Source organism: Salmo trutta, chromosome 13 (assembly GCF_901001165.1).
Source record: "Salmo trutta chromosome 13, fSalTru1.1, whole genome shotgun sequence".
Classification (NCBI taxonomy): Eukaryota; Metazoa; Chordata; class Actinopteri; order Salmoniformes; family Salmonidae; genus Salmo; species Salmo trutta.
The window spans coordinates 34890119-34911605 of NC_042969.1; the positions used below are offsets into that span (position 1 = coordinate 34890119).

The 21487-nt window shown below is 43.9% G+C and overlaps 2 protein-coding genes across 6 annotated transcripts in view; both read left to right on the forward strand.

The window, feature by feature from the left end:
* LOC115205703 (histone-lysine N-methyltransferase, H3 lysine-36 and H4 lysine-20 specific) overlaps positions 1 to 21487 on the forward strand; it is a 43925-nt gene that overhangs the window by 9434 nt on the left and 13004 nt on the right. For 3 of the 5 annotated variants that reach the window (XM_029771962.1, XM_029771960.1, XM_029771961.1), the window contains 11 exons: positions 3228 to 3422; positions 3581 to 3703; positions 3897 to 4020; positions 8059 to 8262; positions 10868 to 11019; positions 12680 to 12874; positions 13033 to 13155; positions 13343 to 13466; positions 13906 to 14106; positions 19425 to 19604; positions 19875 to 20031. In XM_029771962.1, the coding sequence (XP_029627822.1) occupies positions 3228 to 3422; positions 3581 to 3703; positions 3897 to 4020; positions 8059 to 8262; positions 10868 to 11019; positions 12680 to 12874; positions 13033 to 13155; positions 13343 to 13466; positions 13906 to 14106; positions 19425 to 19604; positions 19875 to 20031 (1778 nt within the window). The remainder of the gene's footprint in view (positions 1 to 3227; positions 3423 to 3580; positions 3704 to 3896; positions 4021 to 8058; positions 8263 to 10867; positions 11020 to 12679; positions 12875 to 13032; positions 13156 to 13342; positions 13467 to 13905; positions 14107 to 19424; positions 19605 to 19874; positions 20032 to 21487) is intronic. The other 2 variants (XM_029771963.1, XM_029771964.1) reach the window with 2 other exon arrangements.
* Positions 8323 to 10645, forward strand: LOC115205706 (extensin-like). Its single transcript, XM_029771965.1, has 2 exons — positions 8323 to 10058; positions 10180 to 10645. Exons 1-2 carry the CDS (start codon positions 9175 to 9177, stop codon positions 10328 to 10330), a joined length of 1035 nt encoding a protein of 344 aa, XP_029627825.1. The 5' UTR covers positions 8323 to 9174; the 3' UTR covers positions 10331 to 10645.

A 21487-nucleotide genomic window follows, 5' to 3' on the forward strand; every position in this document is an offset into this window, starting at 1 on the left:
TATATACAGAGAAGAGAGTCGGCCCAAGAATTGAACCCTGTGGCACCTCCATAGAGACTTCCAGAGGCCCGGACAACAGGCCCTCAGATTTGACACACTGAACTCTGTCGGAGAAGTAGTTGGTGAAATAACATATATGGAATCATGTAGTAACCAAGAAAGTGTTAAACAAATCAAAATATATGTTATATTTGAGATTCTTCAAAGTAGCCACCTTTTGCCCTGATGACAGCTTTGCACACTCAGCATTATCTCAGCATTATCTCAACCAGCTTTATGAGGTAGTCACCTGGAATGCATTTCAATTAACAGGTGTGCCTTGTTAAAAGTTAATTTGTGGAATTTCTTTCCTTCGAATTGCATTTGAGCCAATCTGTTGTGACAAGGTAAAGGTGGTATACAGAAGATAGCCCTATTTGGTAAAAGACCAGTCCATATTCTGTCAAGAACCGCTCAAATAAGCAAAGAGAAACGACAGTCCATCATTACTTTAAGACATGAAGGTCAGTCTATCCGGAAAATTTCATGAACTTTGGCACTTCAAGTGCCATCACAAAAACCATCAAGCGCTATGATGAAACTGGCTCTCATGAGGACAGCTACAGGAAAGAAAGACCCAGAGTTACAGTGCCTTGCAAAAGTATTCATCCCCCTTAGTGTTTTTCCTATTTTGTTGCATTACAACCTGTAATTTGAATGGATTTTTATTTGGATTGTATGTAATGGACATACTAGTCCAAATTGGCGAAGTGAAATGAAAAAAATAACTTATTTTTAAAAAATCTGAAAAATAAAAAACAGACAAGTGGTGCTTGCATATTTATTCACCCCCTTTGCTATGAAGCCCCTAAATAAGATCTGGTGCAACCAATTACCTTAAGTCATATAATTAGTGAAATAAAGTCCACCTGTGTGCAGTCAAAGTGTCACATGATATGTCACGTGATCTCAGAATATATACACCTGTTCTGAAAGGCCCCAGAGTCTACACCACCAAGTAAGGGGCACCACCAAGAAAGGGGCACTATAAAGACCAAGGAGCTCACCAAACAGGTCAGGGACAAAGTTGTGGAGAAGTACAGATCAGGGTTGGGTTATAAAAAAATATCAGAAACTTTGAACATCCCACGGAGCACCATTAAATCCATTATTTAAAATGGAAAGAATATGGAACCACAACAAACCTGCCAAGAGAGGGCCTCCCACCAAAACTCATGGACCAGGCAAGGAGGGCATTAATCAGAGAGGCAACAGAGAGACCAAAGATAACCTTGAAAGAGCTGCAAAGCTCCACAGCGGAGATTGGCGTATTTGTCCATAGGACCACTTTAAGCCGTACACTCCACAGAGCTGGGCTTTACGGAAGAGATCATTGCTTAAAGACAAAAATAACCAAACACGTTTGGTGTTCACCAAAAGGCATGTGGGAGACTCCCCAAACATATCGAAGAAGGTACTCTGGTCAGATGAGAATAAAATGTATCTTTTTGGCCATCAAGTAAAACGTTATACCTGGCGCAATCCCACCTCTCATCACCCCGAGAACACCATCCCCACAGTGAAGCATGGTGGTGGCAGCATCATGCTGTGGGGATGTTTTTCATTGGCAGGGACTGGGAAACTGGTAAGAATTGAAGGAATGATGGAGGGCGCTGAATACAAAGAAATTCTTGAGGGAAACCTGTTTCAGTCTTCCAGAGATTTGAGACTTGGACGGAGGTTCACCTTACAGCAGGACAATGACCCTAAGCATACTGCTAAAGCAACACTCGAGTAGTTTAAGGGGAAACATTTAAATGTCTTGGAATGGCCTAGTCAAAGCCCAGACCTCAATCCAATTGAACATCTGTGGTATGACTTAAAGATTGCTGGACACCAGCGGAACTCATCCAATTTGATTAATGGGCAAAAATCCCTGTGGCTAGATGTGCCAAGCTTATACAGACATACCCCATGAGACTCGCAGCTATAATTGCAGCAAAAGGTGGCTCTGCAAAGAATTGGATTTGGGGGGTGAATAGTGATGCACGCTCAAGTTTTCGTTTTTTTTGTCTTAGTTCTTGTTTGTTTCACAAAAAAATATTTTGCATTTTTGAAGTGGTAGGCATGTTGTGTACATCAAATGATACAAACCCCCCCAATAATCTATTTTCATTCCAGGTTGTAAGGCAACAAAATAGGAAAAATGCAGAGGGGTGTGAATACTTTTGCAAGCCACTGTACCTCTGCTGCAGAGGATAAGTTCATTCGAGTTAACTGCACCTCAGAAATTGCAGCCCAAATAAATACTTCACAGAGTTCAACAGACACATCTCAACATCAACTGTTCAGAGGAGACTGCGTGAGTCAGGCCTTCATGGTCAAATTGCTGCAACGAAACCACTACTAAAGGACACCAATAATAAGAAGAGACTTGCTTGGGCCAAGAAACACAAGCAATGGACATTAGACCGGTGGAAATCTGTCCTTTTGGTCTGATGAGTCCAAATTTGAGATTTTTGTTTCCAAACGCCGTGTCTTTGTGAGACGCAGAATAGGTGAACAGATGTTCTCCACATGTGTGGTTCCCACCATAAAGCATGGAGGAGGAGGTGTGATGATGGTGTGGGGGTGCTTTTCTGGTGACACTGTCAGTGATTTATTTAGAATTCATGGCACACTTAACAAGCATGGCTACCACAGCATTCTGCAGCAATGCGCCATCCCGTCTGGTTTGCGCTTAGTGGGACTATCATTTGTTTTTCAACAGGACAATGACCCAACACACCTCCAGGCTGTGTAAGGGCTATTTTACCAAGAAGGATGGAGTGGAGTGCTGCATCAGATGACCTGGCCTTCACAATCACCCGACCTCAACCCAATTGACATGGTTTGGGATGAGTTGGACCGCATAGTAAAGGAAAAGCAGCCAACAAGTGCTCAGCATATGTGGGAACTCCTTCAAGACTGTTGGAAAAGCATTCCAGATGAAGCTGGTTGAAAGAATGCCAAGAGTGTGCAAAGCTGTCATCAAGGCAAAGGGTAGCTACTTTGAAGAATCTCAAATATAAAATATATTTTGATTTAACACTTTCTTGGTTACTACATGATTCCATATGTGTTATTTCATAGTTTTGATGTCTTCACTATTATTCTACAATGTAGAAATAGTAAAAATAAAGAAAAACCCTTGAATCAGTAGGTGTGTCCAAACCTTTGACTGTTATTCTATGTCATTTCTATAACAGGCTAAGTCTATGAAGGAAGAAGTGCCTGTATCCAGCTTGACAACTCCAGAGAGCATGGTTTCTCTGCAGGCATCCTCCTCCGCCTGGCCCTCTAGCCCTACGGTGCTCCCCACCCCCAAGGAAGAGACCGAGAAGATCAGTCCTGGGGTGGGAGGAGAGAGCCACACCAACGGAGAGAGAACACCCAAACCTGAGGTCAGCATTAACACCTTTTTTAACCTGTGTGAAAATATGACTAGTTTCATGCTATGATGTCAGCATTCACCTGAGGTATAATGTACCAGTGCTGTAAAACAGGGTGCTAAACCCCTACACCTTAACCAATATGTTGTGTAATAACACCTCTCTTCCAGGTGTTCTCTCCTGGTCTGAATGACAGTTTCTCCCTCCCTGGTGAAGGGTCCCTGTTCTCCAGCACTAAGAGGAACACAGGAGAGAAAGGAGGAGCTGCATCCATGAAGGAGAATGTCTGTCAGGTCGGTCAACCAACAACATGCCACAACCTTTCTATTTTGTAGAGGCAGGAACAGTAAAAATAGCTCTAAGTTTTATTTCCAGGCTTTCTCACATTAGTTCAGAAATAACTGTTCCTAATAGCCGAGGGATGAATGAGATTTGGGAGTATCGTAACGCAAGACTAAAGTGTGTGTGTGTGTGTGTGTCTTGCAGGTGTGTGAGAGGACAGGTGAGCTGCTGCTGTGTGAGGGTCAGTGCTGTGGGGCGTTCCACCTGCAGTGTATCGGCCTATCGGAAGCCCCTAGAGGGAAGTTCATCTGTTGTGAATGCACTAAAGGTGAGTCTCTACCTATCCCTGTACACCTGGCTGTCCATTTACATTTGACTCATTTAGCAGACGCTCTTATCCAAAACAACCTACAGGAGCAATTAGGGTTTAGTGCCTTGCTCAAAGGCACATCGACAGATTTTTCACCTATTCGGCTCGGGGATTCGAACCAGCAACTTTTCGGTTATTGGTCTAATGCTCTTCACCGCTAGGCTACCTGGCACCATTTTAATCTTACAGGAGTCATGTAGACCTGGTGCAGCCTCACCTATACACATATTCACCTTGGCTTAACACTGTTACTGAGTTCTTACACCTGTACAGTGATACTGTCATGCTCATAGATGTTATCTCTGCATCTGACAGAGGTATTCTGTTTCTATACCCACAATGTACAGTTGAAGTCGGAAGTTTACATACACTTAGGTTGGAGTCATTAAAACTCGTTTTTCAACCACTCCACAAATTTCTTGTTAACAAACTATTGTTTTGGTAAGTCGGTTAGGACATCTACTTTGTGCATGACACAAGTAATTTTTTCAACAATTGTTTACAGACAGATTTCACTTATAATTCACTGTATCACAATTCCAGGGGGTCAGAAGTAGAGGTTGACCGATTATGATTTTTCGACGCCGATACCGGTTATTGGAGGACCAAAAAAAGCCGATACCGATTAATCGGACATTTTTTTATTTTTTTATTTGTAATAATGACAATTACAACAATACTGAATGAACACTTATTTTAACTTAATATAATACATCAATAAAATCAATTTTGCCTCAAATAAATAATGAGACATGTTCAATTTGGTTTAAATAATGCAAAAACAAAGTGTTGGAGAAGAAAGTAAAAGTGCAATATGTGCCATGTAAAAAAGCTAACATTTAAGTTCCTTGCTCAGAACATGAGAACATATGAAAGCTGGTGGTTCCTTTTAACACGAGTCTTCAATATTCCCAGGTAAGAAGTTTTAGGTTGAGGTTATTGTAGGAATTATAGGACTATTTCTCTCTATACGATTTGTATTTCATATACCTTTTGACTATTGGATGTTCTTATAGGCACTTAGTATTGCCAGTGTAACAGTATAGCTTCCGTCCCTCTCCTCGCTCTTACCTGGGCTCGAACCAGGAACACATCGACAACAGCCACCCTCGAAGCAGCGTTACCCATGCAGAGCAAGGGGAAAAACTACTCCAAGTCTCAGAGCGAGTGACGTTTGAAACGCTATTAGCGCGCACCCACCTAACTAGCTAGCCATTTCACATCGGTTACACCAGCCTAATCTTGGGAGTTGACAGGCTTGAAGTCATAAACAGCGCAATGCTTGAAGCATTGCGAAGGGCTGCTGGAAAACGCACGAAAGTGCTGTTTGAATGAACGCTTACGAGCCTGCTGCTGCCTACCATTGCTCAGTCAGACTGCTCTATCAAATCATAGACTTAATTATAACACACAGAAATACGAGCCTTAGGTTATTAATATGGTCGAATCCGGAAACTATCATCTCGAAACAAAACGTTTTTCCGGTCAGTGAAATACGGAACCGTTCCGTATCTTATCTAACGGGTGGCATCCCTAAGTCTAAATGTTCCTGTTACATTGCACAACCTTCAATGTTATGTCATAATTACGTAAAATTCTGGCTAATTAGTTCGCAACAAGCCAGGCGGCCCAAACTGTTGCATATACCCTGACTCTGCGTGCAATGAACGCAAAATGACACAATTTCACCTGGTTAATATTGCCTGCTAACCTGGATTTCTTTTAGCTAAATATGCAGGTTTAAAAATATATAGTTCTGTGTATTGATTTTAAGAAAGGCATTGATGTTTATGGTTAGGTACAGTCGTGCAACGATTGTGCTTTTTTCGCAAATGCGCTTTTGTTAAATCATCCCCCGTTTGGCGAAGTCGGCTGTCTTTGTTAGAAAGAAATAGTCTTCACAGTTCGTAACGAGCCAGGCGGCCCAAACTGCTGCATATACCCTGACTCTGTTTGCAAGAGAAGTGACACATTTTCCCTAGTTAAAAGAAATTCATGTTAGCAGGCAATATTAACTAAATATGCAGGTTTAAAATATATATTTGTGTATTGATTTTAAGAAGGGCATTGATGTTTATGGTTGGAGCAACGTGTACCTAAGCAATTATATGCAACGCAGGACAGGCTAGATAAACTAGTAATATCATCAACCATGTGTAGTTAACTACTGATTATGATTGATTGATTGTTTTTTATAAGATAAGTTTAATGCTAGCTAGCAACTTACCTTGGATTCTTACTGCATTCACGTAACAGGCAGGCTCCTCGTGGAGTGCAATGTAAAGCAGGTGGTTAGAGCGTTGGACTAGTTAACCGTAAGGTTGCAAGGTTGAATCCCCGAGCTGACAAGGTAAAAATCTGTCGTTCTGCCCCTGAACAAGGCAGTTAACCCACCGTTCCTAGGCCGTCATTGAAAATAATAATGTGTTCTTAACTGACTTGCCTAGTTAAATAAAGGTGTAAAAAAAAAAAAAAAAAAATCCAAAAATACCGATTTCCTATTTTTATGAAAACTTGAAATCGGCCCTAATTAATCGGTCAACCTCTAGTTGGAAGTTTACATACGCTAAGTTGACTGTGCCTAAACAGCTTGAACATTTCCTGAAAATTCTGTCATGGCTTTAGAAGCTTATGATAGGCTAATTTACATAATTTCTGTCAATTGGAGGTGTACCTGTGGATGTATTTCAAGGCCTACCTTCAAACTCATGCTTGACATCATGGGAAAATCAAAAGAAATCAGCCAAGACCCCAGAAAAAAACATGTAGACCTCCACAAGTCTGGTTCATCCTTGGGAGGAATTTCCAAATGGCTGAAGGTACCACGTTCATCTGTTCAAACAATAGTACGCAAGTATAAACACCATGGGACCACGCAGCCGTCATACCGCTCAGGAAGGAGATGTGTTCTGTCTCCTAGAGATGAACGTACTTTGGTGCGAAAAGTGCAAATCAATCCCAGAACAACAGCAAAGGACCTTGTGAAGATGCTAGAGGAAACGGGTACAAAAGTATGTATATCCACAGTAAAACGAGTCCTATATTGACATAACCTGAAAGGCTGCTCAGCAAGGAAGAAGCCACTGCTCCAAAACCGCCATTTAAATGTCAGACTACGGTTTGCAACTGCACATGGGACCAAGATCGTACTTTTTGGAGAAATATCCTCTGGTCTGATGAAACAAAAATAGAACTGTTTGGCCACAATGACCATCGTTATGTTTGGAGGAAAAAGGGGGAGGCTTGCAAGCCGACGAACACCATCCCAATCGTGAAGCACGGGGGTGGCAGCATCATGTTGTGGGGGTGCTTTGCTGCAGGAGGGACTGGTGCACTTCACAAAATAGATGGCACCATGAGGAAGGAAAAGTATGTGCATATATTGAAGCAACATCTCAAGACATCAGTCAGGAAGTTAAAGCTTGGTCACAAATGAGTCTTCAAAATGGACAATGACCCCAAGCATACTTCCAAAGTTGTGGCAAAATGGCATAAGGACAACAAAGTCAAGGTATTGGAGTGGCCATCACAAAGCTCTGACCTCAGTCATATAGAACATTTGTGGGCAGAACTGAAAAAGCGCGTGCGAGCAAGGAGGCCTACAAACCTGACTCAGTTACACCAGCTCTGTCGAGGAATGGGCCAAAATTCACCCAACTTACAGTGGGAAGCTTGTGGAAGGCTATACGACACGTTTTACCCAAGTTAAACAATTCAACGGCAATGCTACCAAATACTAGTTGAGAGTATGTAAACTTTTGACCCACTGGGTATGTGATGAAAGAAATAAAAGCTGAAATAAATCATTCTCTCTACTATTAGTCTGACATTTCACATTCTTAAAATGAAGTGGTGATCCTAACTGACCTAAGACAGGGAATTTTTACTAGGATTAAATGTCAGGGATTGTGAATAACTGAGTTTAAATGTATTTGGCTAAGGTGTATGTAAGCTGCTTTGGTGTATCACAAAGCTAAGAGTGTATCATTTCCATAGCAGGTGTCCGCACATGCTTTGTGTGTAAGAAGTCTGGCGACGGTGTGAAGAGGTGCATGGTGCCTGTATGTGGGAAGTTCTACCACAACGAGTGTATCCTAAAACACACACCCACCCAGCCCCAGAATAAAGGGGTTCGCTGCTCCCTCCACGTCTGTCTGTCCTGCCACATCACCAACCCCCTCAACCCCTGCACTTCCAAAAGTAGGTTCCACTTCCACTCTGCTTTGATAGAACCAGGGGTAAAGTAGAATTCATTTCCTGGAGGTGTCCCTAGTGGAGCCCTGGACCGAGGCAGAGCCTGAGCAGGAGCCCCTGCTGTTCCCATCCAAGGCCCAGACCCTGGCCCTGGGGGAGCAGGCTCCAGCCGCCCCAGAGACACTGACCGCTACCAGGGGAGAGGCGGAGGGAGGGGTCGGTGTGGCTCCCAAACGCAAGACCTGCCAGTGCTGCTCCGTCATGTGATCAATCATTTCGCTCGCTCTCTATCTCCCTACCAAATTCTCCAATGCTTTCTTTGTGTAATACTACAAGAGGGACTTGACTCTGCCTCTAACACTGTGAATGATGGGGGGTGGAAAGGTGGTGTGTTATTACTGAAGTGCCTTGTGGATCTCCTTCCCTAAGAGTATAGTTACCTATCCAGAGGAACCATATGTGCATGCTTGCACCAACATTTGTGCACGATTAACTCAATAGGATCTCTGTGGGCGTAGTCGTAAAGATATGTCATTTAACTTCTAAAATGTATTACCCTTTTATTGTGGCATAAACACAACCAGTCATGATGTTTTCATCTGATTGTCAAACATTCACTTCAAAGGTCTCCTTTACTAGGCTATCCCCACACGTTTATCCACTCGCAACATTCAGGATTTCCAGTCTTCAAACTGCCGTGAGTGGAAATAGACGTCTGTTACTCAAAACATTTGGCGATTGTCATTCGACCGGAATTTATGTGTGAACTGCTGTCCGCGCCTCTCTGTGTCGGCCACTCATTTCTTGCCTTGGCAAAATGTGAGTGTTCTCGTCGAACCACATGGCATTTTGGAGCGTAGGCTATACCACCCGTTTTCTAGTCCATTTGCTCGTTTTTTATGCCTCTGACATGAGGTAATGATCACATGTGGTGTAATAGCCTACAGTTTTCTTGACATTTTGTTTGATTATTGTGATTGGCTCATGTTTTACTGGTACGGTGTACCCACTGTTTATTTTCCCCGGACACAACACCGTACCGTCTTACTTTCACCCCTGGACACAACACCGTACCGTCTTACTTTCACCCCTGGACACAACACCGTACCGTCTTACTTTCACCCCCGGACACAACACCGTACCGTCTTACTTTCACCCCCGGACACAACACCGTACCGTCTTACTTTCACCCCCGGACACAACACCGTACCGTCTTACTTTCACCCCCGGACACAACACCGTACCGTCTTACTTTCACCCCCGGACACAACACCGTACCGTCTTACTTTCACCCCCGGACACAACACCGTACCGTCTTACTTTCACCCCCGGACACAACACCGTACCGTCTTACTTTCACCCCCGGACACAACACCGTACCGTCTTACTTTCACCCCCGGACACAACACCGTACCGTCTTACTTTCACCCCCGGACACAACACCGTACCGTCTTACTTTCACCCCCGGACACAACACCGTACCGTCTTACTTTCACCCCCGGACACAACACCGTACCGTCTTACTTTCACCCCCGGACACAACACCGTACCGTCTTACTTTCACCCCCGGACACAACACCGTACCGTCTTACTTTCACCCCCGGACACAACACCGTACCGTCTTACTTTCACCCCCGGACACAACACCGTACCGTCTTACTTTCACCCCCGGACACAACACCGTACCGTCTTACTTTCACCCCCGGACACAACACCGTACCGTCTTACTTTCACCCCCGGACACAACACCGTACCGTCTTACTTTCACCCCCGGACACAACACCGTACCGTCTTACTTTCACCCCGGACACAACACCGTACCGTCTTACACAACACCGTACCGTCTTACTTTCACCCCCGGACACAACACCGTACCGTCTTACTTTCACCCCCGGACACAACACCGTACCGTCTTACTTTCACCCCCGGACACAACACCGTACCGTCTTACTTTCACCCCTGGACACAACACCGTACCGTCTTACTTTCACCCCTGGACACAACACCGTACCGTCTTACTTTCACCCCTGGACACAACACCGTACCACCTTACTTTCACCCCTGGTCACAATAGAAATAGACCTAGGCTATAGGTTTAGAATTGGATGTGACACGGTTAAATTTGTGTTTTGTTGTTTTTTTTATGGGATGGAAAACCGATTGCTACAGTAGAATTGAAACATATCAAGTGGGCTGAAAATCTTTCTGCAGATTGTCTGTTTGTCTTGGATGGGATCCTAGATTCGAATAAAATGTTATTTGTCACATGCGCCGAATACAATAGGTGTAGACCTTACCGGGAAATGCTTACTTACAAGCCCTTAACCAACAATGCAGTTCAATAAATAGAGTTAAGGAAATATTAACTCAATAAATTAAAGTGGGAAAAGAATATATTCATATAAAAAAAAGTAACACAAGAAAATACCAAACAATAACGAGGCTATATACAGGGGGTACCGGTACCGTGTCAATGTGCAGGGGTACAGGTTAGTCAAAGTAAATTGTAAAGTTCCGTTGGGGGAAAGTAGTTATGATAATGAAAACAAATCCTCCTCATATTTTCAGATACAGTAGATTTGGGGTATTTAAATGTCTGGTCATTCCCCAGACCCAGTATCCATGGAAAGGAAGAGGCCAAGGAAGCTGTCTCACAAGGTCCTGGAATGCACCACAGAAGAAGTGTCAGTCAGTCCTCCAAAGAAGGAGTTTAAGAACCAGAGTGTACAGACAGAGATGAAAACAGAAGTCAGGGACACTCAGGTAAGGCGGAATGAACTAATCAACAGCCATATTTACAGATCTATACTGCTAAAGTACCACTCTGAAACTGGTCTAATTACACTAAGAGTCAAATATTTGGACACACCTACTCATTCCAGGGGTTTTCTTTATTTTTACTATTCTCTACATCGTAGAATAATAGTGAACACATCAAAACTATGAAATAACATAGTAACCAAAACAGTGTTAAACAAATCTAAATATATTTTATATTTGAGGTTCTTCAAAGTAGCGACACTTTACCTTGATGACAGCTTTTCACACTCTTTGTATTCTCTGAACCAGCTTCATGAGGTAGTCACCTGGAATGCATTTCAGTTAACAGGTGTGTCTTGTTAAAAGTTCATTTGTGGAATTTCTTTCCTTAATGCATTTGAGCCAATCAGTTGTGTTGTGACAAGGTAGGGGGTATACAGAAGATAGCCCTATTTGGTAAAAGACCAAGTCCATATTCTGTCAAGAACAGCTCGAATAAGCAAAGAGAAACGACAGTCCATTACTTTAAGACATGAAGGTCAGTCAATCCGGAAAATGTCATGAACTTTGGCACTTCAAGTGCAGTCACAAAAACCATTGAGCGCTATGATGAAACTGGCTCTCATGAGGACCGCCACAGGAAAGAAAGACCCAGAGTTACCTCTGCTGCAGAGAATAAGTTAATTCGAGTTAACTGCACCCCAGAAATTGCAGCCCAAACAAATTCTTCACCGAGTTCAAGTTACAGACACATCTCAACATCAACTGTTCAGAGGAGACTGCATGAATCCGGACTTCATGGTCAAATTGCTGCAAGAAACCACGACTAGAGGACACCAATAAGAAGAAGAGACTTGCTTCGGCCAAGAAACACGAGCAATGGACATTTGACCGGTGGAAATCAGTCCTTTGGTCTGATGAGTCCAAATTTGAGATTTTTGGTTTCAACCGCCGTGTCTTTGTGAGACGCAGAGTAGGTGAACAGTTGATCTCTACATGTGTGGTTCCCACCGTGAAGCATGGAGGAGGAGGTGTGATGTGTGGGGGTGCTTTGCTGGTGACACTGTCAGTGATTTATTTAGAATTCATGGCACACTTAACAAGCATGGCTACCACAGCATTCTGCAGCAATGCGCCATCCCGTCTGGTTTGCGCTTAGTGGGACTATCATTTGTTTTTCAACAGGACAATGACCCAACACACCTCCAGGCTGTGTAAGGGCTATTTTACCAAGAAGGATGGAGTGGAGTGCTGCATCAGATGACCTGGCCTTCACAATCACCCGACCTCAACCCAATTGACATGGTTTGGGATGAGTTGGACCGCATAGTGAAGGAAAAGCAGCCAACAAGTGCTCAGCATATGTGGGAACTCCTTCAAGACTGTTGGAAAAGCATTCCAGATGAAGCTGGTTGAAAGAATGCCAAGAGTGTGCAAAGCTGTCATCAAGGCAAAGGGTAGCTATTTTGAAGAATCTCAAATATAAAATATATTTTGATTTAACACTTTCTTGGTTACTACATGATTCCATATGTGTTATTTCATAGTTTTGATGTCTTCACTATTATTCTACAATGTAGAAATAGTAAAAATAAAGAAAAACCCTTGAATCAGTAGGTGTGTCCAAACCTTTGACTGTTATTCTATGTCATTTCTATAACAGGCTAAGTCTATGAAGGAAGAAGTGCCTGTATCCAGCTTGACAACTCCAGAGAGCATGGTTTCTCTGCAGGCATCCTCCTCCGCCTGGCCCTCTAGCCCTACGGTGCTCCCCACCCCCAAGGAAGAGACAGAGAAGATCAGTCCTGGGGTGGGAGGAGAGAGCCACACCAACGGAGAGAGAACACCCAAACCTGAGGTCAGCATTAACACCTTTTTTAACCTGTGTGAAAATATGACTAGTTTCATGCTATGATGTCAGCATTCACCTGAGGTATAATGTACCAGTGCTGTAAAACAGGGTGCTAAACCCCTACACCTTAACCAATATGTTGTGTAATAACACCTCTCTTCCAGGTGTTCTCTCCTGGTCTGAATGACAGTTTCTCCCTCCCTGGTGAAGGGTCCCTGTTCTCCAGCACTAAGAGGAACACAGGAGAGAAAGGAGGAGCTGCATCCATGAAGGAGAATGTCTGTCAGGTCGGTCAACCAACAACATGCCACAACCTTTCTATTTTGCAGAGGCAGGAACAGTAAAAATAGCTCTAAGTTTTATTTCCAGGCTTTCTCACATTAGTTCAGAAATAACTGTTCCCAATAGCCGTGTGATGAATGAGATTTGGGAGTATCGTAACGCAAGACTAAAGTGTGTGTGTGTGTCTTGCAGGTGTGTGAGAGGACAGGTGAGCTGCTGCTGTGTGAGGGTCAGTGCTGTGGGGCGTTCCACCTGCAGTGTATCGGCCTATCGGAAGCCCCTAGAGGGAAGTTCATCTGTTGTGAATGCACTAAAGGTGAGTCTCCACCTATCCCTGTACACCTGTCTCTCCATTTACATTTGACTCATTTAGCAGACGCTCTTATCCAAAACAACCTACAGGAGCAATTAGGGTTTAGTGCCTTGCTCAAAGGCACATCGACAGATTTTTCACCTATTCGGCTCGGGGATTCGAACCAGCAACTTTTCGGTTATTGGTCTAATGCTCTTCACCGCTAGGCTACCTGGCACCATTTTAATCTTACAGGAGTCATGTAGACCTGGTGCAGCCTCACCTATACACATATTCACCTTGGCTTAACACTGTTACTGAGTTCTTACACCTGTACAGTGATACTGTCATGCTCATAGATGTTATCTCTGCATCTGACAGAGGTATTCTGTTTCTATACCCACAATGTATGTAAGCTGCTTTGGTGTATCACAAAGCTAAGAGTGCATCATTTCCATTGCAGGTGTCCACACATGCTTTGTGTGTAAGAAGTCTGGCGACGGTGTGAAGAGGTGCATGGTGCCTGTATGTGGGAAGTTCTACCACAACGAGTGTATCCTAAAACACACACCCACCCAGCCCCAGAATAAAGGGGTTCGCTGCTCCCTCCACGTCTGTCTGTCCTGCCACATCACCAACCCCCTCAACCCCTGCACTTCCAAAAGTAGGTTCCACTTCCACTCTGCTTTGATAGAACCAGGGGTAAAGTAGAATTCATTTCTACCCGGTACGAACCTCCTATATGTGCATGCTTGCACCAACATTTGTGCACTATTAACACAATAGGATCTCTGTGGGCGTAGTCGTAAAGATATGTAATTTAACTTTTAAAATGTATTACCCTTTTATTGTGGCATAAACACAACCAGTCATGATGTTTTCATCTGATTGTCAAACATTCACTTCAAAGGTCTCCTTTACTAGGCTATCCCCACACGTTTATCCACTCGCAACATTCAGTGTTTCCAGTCTCCAAACTGCCGTGAGTGGAAATAGACGTCTGTTACTCAAAACATTTGGCGATTGTCATTCGACCGGAATTTATGTGTGAACTGCTGTCCGCGCCTCTCTGTGTCGGCCACTCATTTCTTGCCTTGGCAAAATGTGAGTGTTCTCGTCGAACCACATGGCATTTTGGAGCGTAGGCTATACCACCCGTTTTCTAGTCCATTTGCTCGTTTTTTATGCCTCTGACATGAGGTAATGATCACATGTGGTGTAATAGCCTACAGTTTTCTTGACATTTTGTTTTGATTATTGTGATTGGCTCATGTTTTACTGGTACGGTGTACCCACTGTTTATTTTCCCCGGACACAACACCGTACCACCTTTCTTTCACCCCTGGACACAACACCGTACCACCTTTCTTTCACCCCTGGACACAACACTGGACCGTACCGTCTTACTTTCACCCCAGGACACAACACTGGACCGTACCGTCTTACTTTCACCACTGGACACAACAAAACATGATAAACAAATGTCAGGCTTCCCCACCCAAACCCAGAGGCCTTGAAGCCCCATCCTGCTGTTCGGAGACTGGCATTTTTTACAAGAAATCTGCCTCCAGAAATTAAAGTTTCTCCCAAGTGGGTGTGACACCTACTCCCTTTTCTTGCTGCACTGCTGCTTGGATTCCACCTGGTGATCTGCTCACCGTCTGCCCTGGTTGTCTCCCCTGTCTGGTACAGGTACCCCCCCCCCCCCCCCCCACCACACCCCCCACCCTTCCTCTCTCCCGAGCTTTCGCTCGCCTCCAGCACACAGGCACTGTTGGGGCGAGTGACTCTGAACTTACAATGGCTAGCCCCAAGTCGTTATATATTTTATTTTTTTCTTGTGCATTTTGCTATTTGCCTCATGACTCCTGCATACTTTGACTACAAACTTTCTTTACCAACCGTGGGACAGACTGTTTGTTCCCACACTCGGGACTCTGACTCTCTATTGGTTACAGACTTTTTGCCTCCCATCGTATTCTAACCACCTCTCGCCGGCTTTGTATTCATGTTACCGGATGAAATTGCTTTACAATATGATCTTGTTGCCATCTGATGCACATTCAGATGTCATAAATCAACACTGCAGAGCTCGCCCTGTCCTCTGCCGTGCCCTGATTGTATTACTGTTGATGATATCTGGAAATGTGCATGTACACCCTGGCCCATCTACTGTTGCTAGCTCCAGTTCTGACTTGTGCTCTGATATCGGCTTCACTGATTTCTGCTCTCGTAAAAGCCTGGGTTTTCTGCACATTAACACTAGAAGCTTATTACCTAAAATGGATCAATTGAAAGTGTGGGTTCACAGCTCCAATCCAGATGTGTTGGTCATTACTGAGACGTGGTTAAGGAAGAGTGTTTTGAATACTGATGTTAACCTTTCTGGTTATAACCTTTTTCGGCAAGACAGATCTTCCAAAGGTGGGGGAGTGGCAATCTTTACCAAGGATCACCTTCAGTGCTTGGTTTTCTCCACCAAGTCTGTCCCCAAACAATTTGATTTGCTGGTTTTAAGTATTAAACTTTCAAATAGCTCTTTGTTGACTGTTTCTGGGTGTTATTGTCCTCTATCAGCACCGGCCTGTGCCCTACCTGCCCTATGCTCTCACCTGGCCCCTTACACTAAGTCTGAATTTTTCCTACTTGGTGACCTAAACTGGGACATACTTAAACCACCTGACCAAGTCCTAAAACAATGGGACTCCCTGAATCTTTCTCAGATTATTACCAATCCCACAAGGTATGACTCCAAACACCCAGAAAATGCTACTCTCCTTGATATTATCCTCACAAATAATCCTGATAGGTATCAGTCTGGTGTTTTCTGTAATGACCTTGGTGATCATGGTTTTACAGCCTGTGTTCGTAATGGCTGCTTATTGAAACGACCTGTCCGGATTTGACATAGACGCTTGGTAAAAACTTTAATGAGCAAGCCTTCCTTCATGACCTGGCATCTGTAAAATGGTATAGAATCAGCTTGATCCCCTCTGTCGAAGACGCTTGGACCTTCTTTATTGATATTTTCAGTGGTAATGTTAACAAACACACCCCCATAAAGAAAATGAGAATTTAAAACAGGTTCAGCCCCTGGTTCGACCGTGACCTTGCAGAGATACTCCACCTCAAGAATTGCATTTGGCAAAAGGCTCGGCACATGCATACTCAGGCTGACTGGCTCTCGTTCAGGCAAATGAGAAATAAGTGCACTCAGGCTACCCAGAAGGCCAAAGTTTGTTACTTTAAGGAGCAGTTCTCTCTCTGTGAGTCTAATCCCAAGAAGTTCTGGAAAACGGTTAAAGACCTGGAGAATAAACCCTCCTCACAGCTGCCCATGTCCCTTAAAGTTGATGATGTGGTTATTACTGACAAGAAGCACATGGCTGAGCTCTTTAATCACCACTTTGAAGTCAGGATTCCTATTTGACTCAGCCATGTCTCCTCGCCCATCCAACATTTCCTCATCTCCCACTCCGACTATCCCCGATGCTTCTCCCTCTTTTTCCCCTGCCCTTTCTCCCTGCAGGCGGTCACTGAGTCCGAGGTGCTAAAGGAGCTCCTCAAACTTGTCCCCAAAAAAACATCTGGGTCAGATGTTTTAGACACTTTCTTCCTTAAGGTTGCTGCCCCTATCATCGCCAAGCCTATCTCTGACCTTTTTAACCTCTCTCTCCTTTCTGGGGAAGTTCCCATTGCTTAGAAGGCAGCTGCAGTTCGCCTTTTATTTAAAGGGGGAGATCAAGCTGATCCTAATTTTTATAGGCATATTTCTATTTTGCCCTGTTTATCAAAAGTGTTGGGAAGAACTTGTCAATAATCAACTGACTTGCTTTCTTAATGTCTATAGAATTCTCTCTGGTATGCAATCTGGTTTCCATTCAGGTTATTGATGTGTCACTGCAACCTTAAAGGTCCTAAATGATGTCACCATTGCCCTTGATTCTAAGCAATGTTGTGCTGCTATTTTTATTGACTTGGCCAAAGCTTTTGATACGGTAGACCATTCTGTTCTTGTGGGCCGGCTAAGGAGTATTGGTGTCTCTGAGGGGTCTTTGGCCTGGTTTGCTAACTACCTCTCTCAAACAGTGCAGTGTATAAAGTCAGAAAATCTGCTGTCTGTCACTGCCTGTCACCAAGGGAGTACCCCAAGGCTCGATCCTAGGCCCCACTTTCTTCTCAATTTACATCAACAACATAGCTCAGGCAGTAGGAAGCTCTCTCATCCATTTATATGCAGATGATAGTCTTCTACTCAGCTGGCCCCTCTGCGGATGTTGTGTTAAATGCTCTACAACAAAGCTTTCTTAGTGTCCAACAAGCTTTCTCTACCCTTAACCTTGTTCTGTACACCTCCAAAAGAAAGGTCATGTGGTTTGGTAAGAAGAATGCCCCTCTCTCCACCGGTGTGATTACTACCACTGAGGGTTTAGAGCTTGAGGTAGTCACCTCATACAAATACTTGGGATTATGGCTAGACGGTACACTGTCCTTCTCTCAGCACATAGCAAAGCTGAAGGCTAAAGTTAAATCTAGACTTGGTTTCCTCTATTGTAATTGCTCCTCTTTCACCCCAGCTGCCAAACTAACCCTGATTCAGATGACCATCCTACCCATGCTAGATTACTGAGACATAATTTATAGATCGACAGGTAAGGGTGCTCTCGAGCGGCTAGATGTTCTTTACCATTCGGCCATCAGATTTGCCAGCAATGCTCCTTATAGGACACATCACTGCACTCTATACTCCTCTGTAAACTGGTTATCTCTGTATACGCGTCGCAAGACCCATTGGTTGATGCTTATTTATAAAACCCTCTTTGGCCTCACTCTGCGATACCTACTGCAGCCCTCATCCTCCACATACAACACCCATTCTGCTAGTCACATTCTATTAAAAGTCCCCAAAGCGCACACATCCCTGGGTCTCTCGTCTTTTCAGTTTGCTGCAGCTAGCAACTGGAACGAGCTGCAACAAACACTCAAACTGGACAGTTTTATCTCAATCTCTTCATTCAATCATGGACACTCTTACTGACAGTTGTGGCTGCTGTGTGTGATGTATTTTCTCTACCTTCTTGCCCTTTGTGCTGTTGTCTGTGCCCAGTAATGTTTGTACCATGTTTTCTGCTGCTACCGTGTTGTGTTGCTTCCATGTTGTTATATTGTGTTGCTACCATGCTGTGTTGCTGCTATGCTATGTTGTTGTCTTAGGTCTCTCTTTATGTAGTGTTGTGGTGTCTCTCTTGTCATGATGTGTGTTTTGTCCTATATATATATATATTTATTTTTTTATCCCAGCCCCCGTCCCCGCAGGAGGCCTTTTGGTAGGCCATCATTGTAAATAAGAATGTGTTCTTAACTGACTTGCCTCGTTAAATAAAGGTTAAATAAAAAATAAAACCGTTGTTCAGCCACGACACATTGAAACATAAGATATTACAGTTTTAATGTTCCGTTGGTAGGATCGTCTTAATTTGTAGATCATCCAGTTTGTTTTCCAATGATTGCGCGTTGGCAAATAATACGGAGGGAAGTGGTAGTTTACCTCCTCGTCTGCAATTCTTACCAGGCACCCCGCCCTCCTCCCCCTTTTCCTCCATCTTTGAGGGGGATTTGTGCCTTGTCTTGACAAAGCAGTATATCCTTAAAGGAAAAACGCTTCCTCCAGTTCGAGGTAAGTTATCGCTGTTCTGATATCCAGAAGCTCTTTTCGATCATAAGACGGGAGAGATGGTAGCAGCAACATTATGTACAAAATTAGTTACTAACAATGCAAACAAAAACTAACACAATAACACAGTTGGTTAGGAGCCCTTAAAACGGTAGCCATCCCTTCCGGCGCCATTTTATACAGATCTAACATGGCTGTAGAGATGCTTTGTGTGTGTGTGTGTGTGTGTGTGTGTGTGTGTGTGTGTGTGTGTGTGTGTGTGTGTGTGTGTGTGTGTGTGTGGTTTTTGACCTGTGTTCCTCTTCTAGGTCGTCTGACCCGCTGCGTGCGCTGCCCTGTTGCATACCACGCAAACGACTACTGCATGGCGGCAGGCAGCATAGTCCTGGCCAACAACAGCTTCCTGTGTCCCAACCACTTCATCCCCCGCAAGAACTGCAAGAATCACGAACACATCAACGTCAGCTGGTGCTTCGTCTGCTCAGAAGGTTGGTGACTGGTTGGGTTGCTTTTGGTTGGTAGATTGATTGGTTGGGTGTTTTCAGTGTTGCAGAGTCCATTATGCAAGGGTTGGTGGTATTATTAGAGGTAGAGTAATAATTTGAGTAGGAGTGTGGTGGAAATCATATGTGGATGACTTATGCTCCTCACAGAGTAAAAGGTTGAAGTGAAATAAAGCATTCAGCCTCCCATCCTGAGGTCATTGGGTCAGATCTGGTTGACTTGTCTGAGCTGCACCTCCTCCTTTCTCCCTGCAGGGGGCAGTCTGCTGTGCTGCGAGGCCTGTCCTGCTGCCTTCCATCAAGAGTGTCTGAACATCGAGATGCCCGAGGGGAGCTGGTTCTGCAACGACTGCAAGGCCGGAAAGAAACCACACTTTAAGGACATCCTCTGGGTTAAAGTGGGAAGATTCAGGTAAGAAACACTGTTCTCTAGAAATAATATCCATGCTTTTGGTCAGAACCAACTGAGGGACAATTTTCTTCCGTGTCAACGTATTAAAAACATCATCTTGATCAGTACCTGAAATCCAGTCATATTGTTATTGATCAGAATGTCTGTGTGGATAATCTGCATCTACACGGAGTACACCAAACAGTAGGAACACTTTCCTAATGTTGAGTTGACCGTATTACCCCGACACTGATTGGAGAGTGGTTCTGACAGAACACAGCACACTGATTGGAGCTCCCAGAGTGTTCTGACAGAACACAGCACACTGATTGGAGCACCCAGAGTGTTGTTCTGACAGAACACAGCACACTGATTGGAGCACCCAGAGTGTTGTTCTGACGGAACACAGCACACTGATTGGAGCACCCAGAGTGTTGTTCTGACGGAACACAGCACACTGATTGGAGCACCCAGAGTGTTGTTCTGACGGAACACAGCACACTGATTGGAGCACCCAGAGTGTTGTTCTGACGGAACACAGCATACTGATTGGAGCACCCGGAGTGTTCTGACAGAACACAGCTTGGGCTGTTTTGGTGACCCTATTACCGCCACACCGGCGGTCACGAGTCATGAAGTCAGTCAAATTCCACATGACCGTTTAGTCACGGTAATTAGTCTTCTCCAAGCTCTGATGCTGCTGATGGTCATTAGTAGCCTAGCAAACTTGTTAACTGCCTGGTACTCAGCACTCTATTGTCCCTCTAATCACTCTGACATCAATGCAAATGTAACCGAAAATCGAATCAAACACCATGAGAGCCAATGAGCTCTTATTGTTCAACATTTCTATAGGTTATGCAATTGCGTGAGAAAACAGAGTGATGGCCTCTATTAAAAAGAGGAGGGTCCCATCAGCTTCCTACAGGCAAGGCCTACTATATTTATTTCTCAACTTTCCTAATATGAAGCACATTGCTTCTCTTTACAACAGGAGTATAGCCTACCTGGCTGGCATGAAAATGAACCACGGGAGAAACGCCCTCCATTCGCTATTTAAATACATAGATGACATGTATTTTTCCTCTGCCCATGTTTCGAGACAGGTGCATGATAATGGTCCATTCTAAATCAAAACAAATATCACACATACAGTACCAGTCAAAAGTTTAGACACACCTACTCATTCAAGGGTTTTTCATAATTTTACTTTTTTTTTACATTGTAGAATAATAGTGAAGACGTCAAAACTATGAAATAACGCATTTGGAATCATGTAGTAACCAAAAAAGTGTTAATCAAAATATATTTGAGATTCTTCAAAGTAGCCACCATTTGCCTTGATGACAGCTTTGCACAATCTTGGCATTCTCTTAATTTTCACCATAAAAATGCACCTTTATAATAAAAGCATTACATGCATAATTGCATTTGTGGTCACTTTTGATGATGGTGTTTTCCCGCTAATGGAACATTC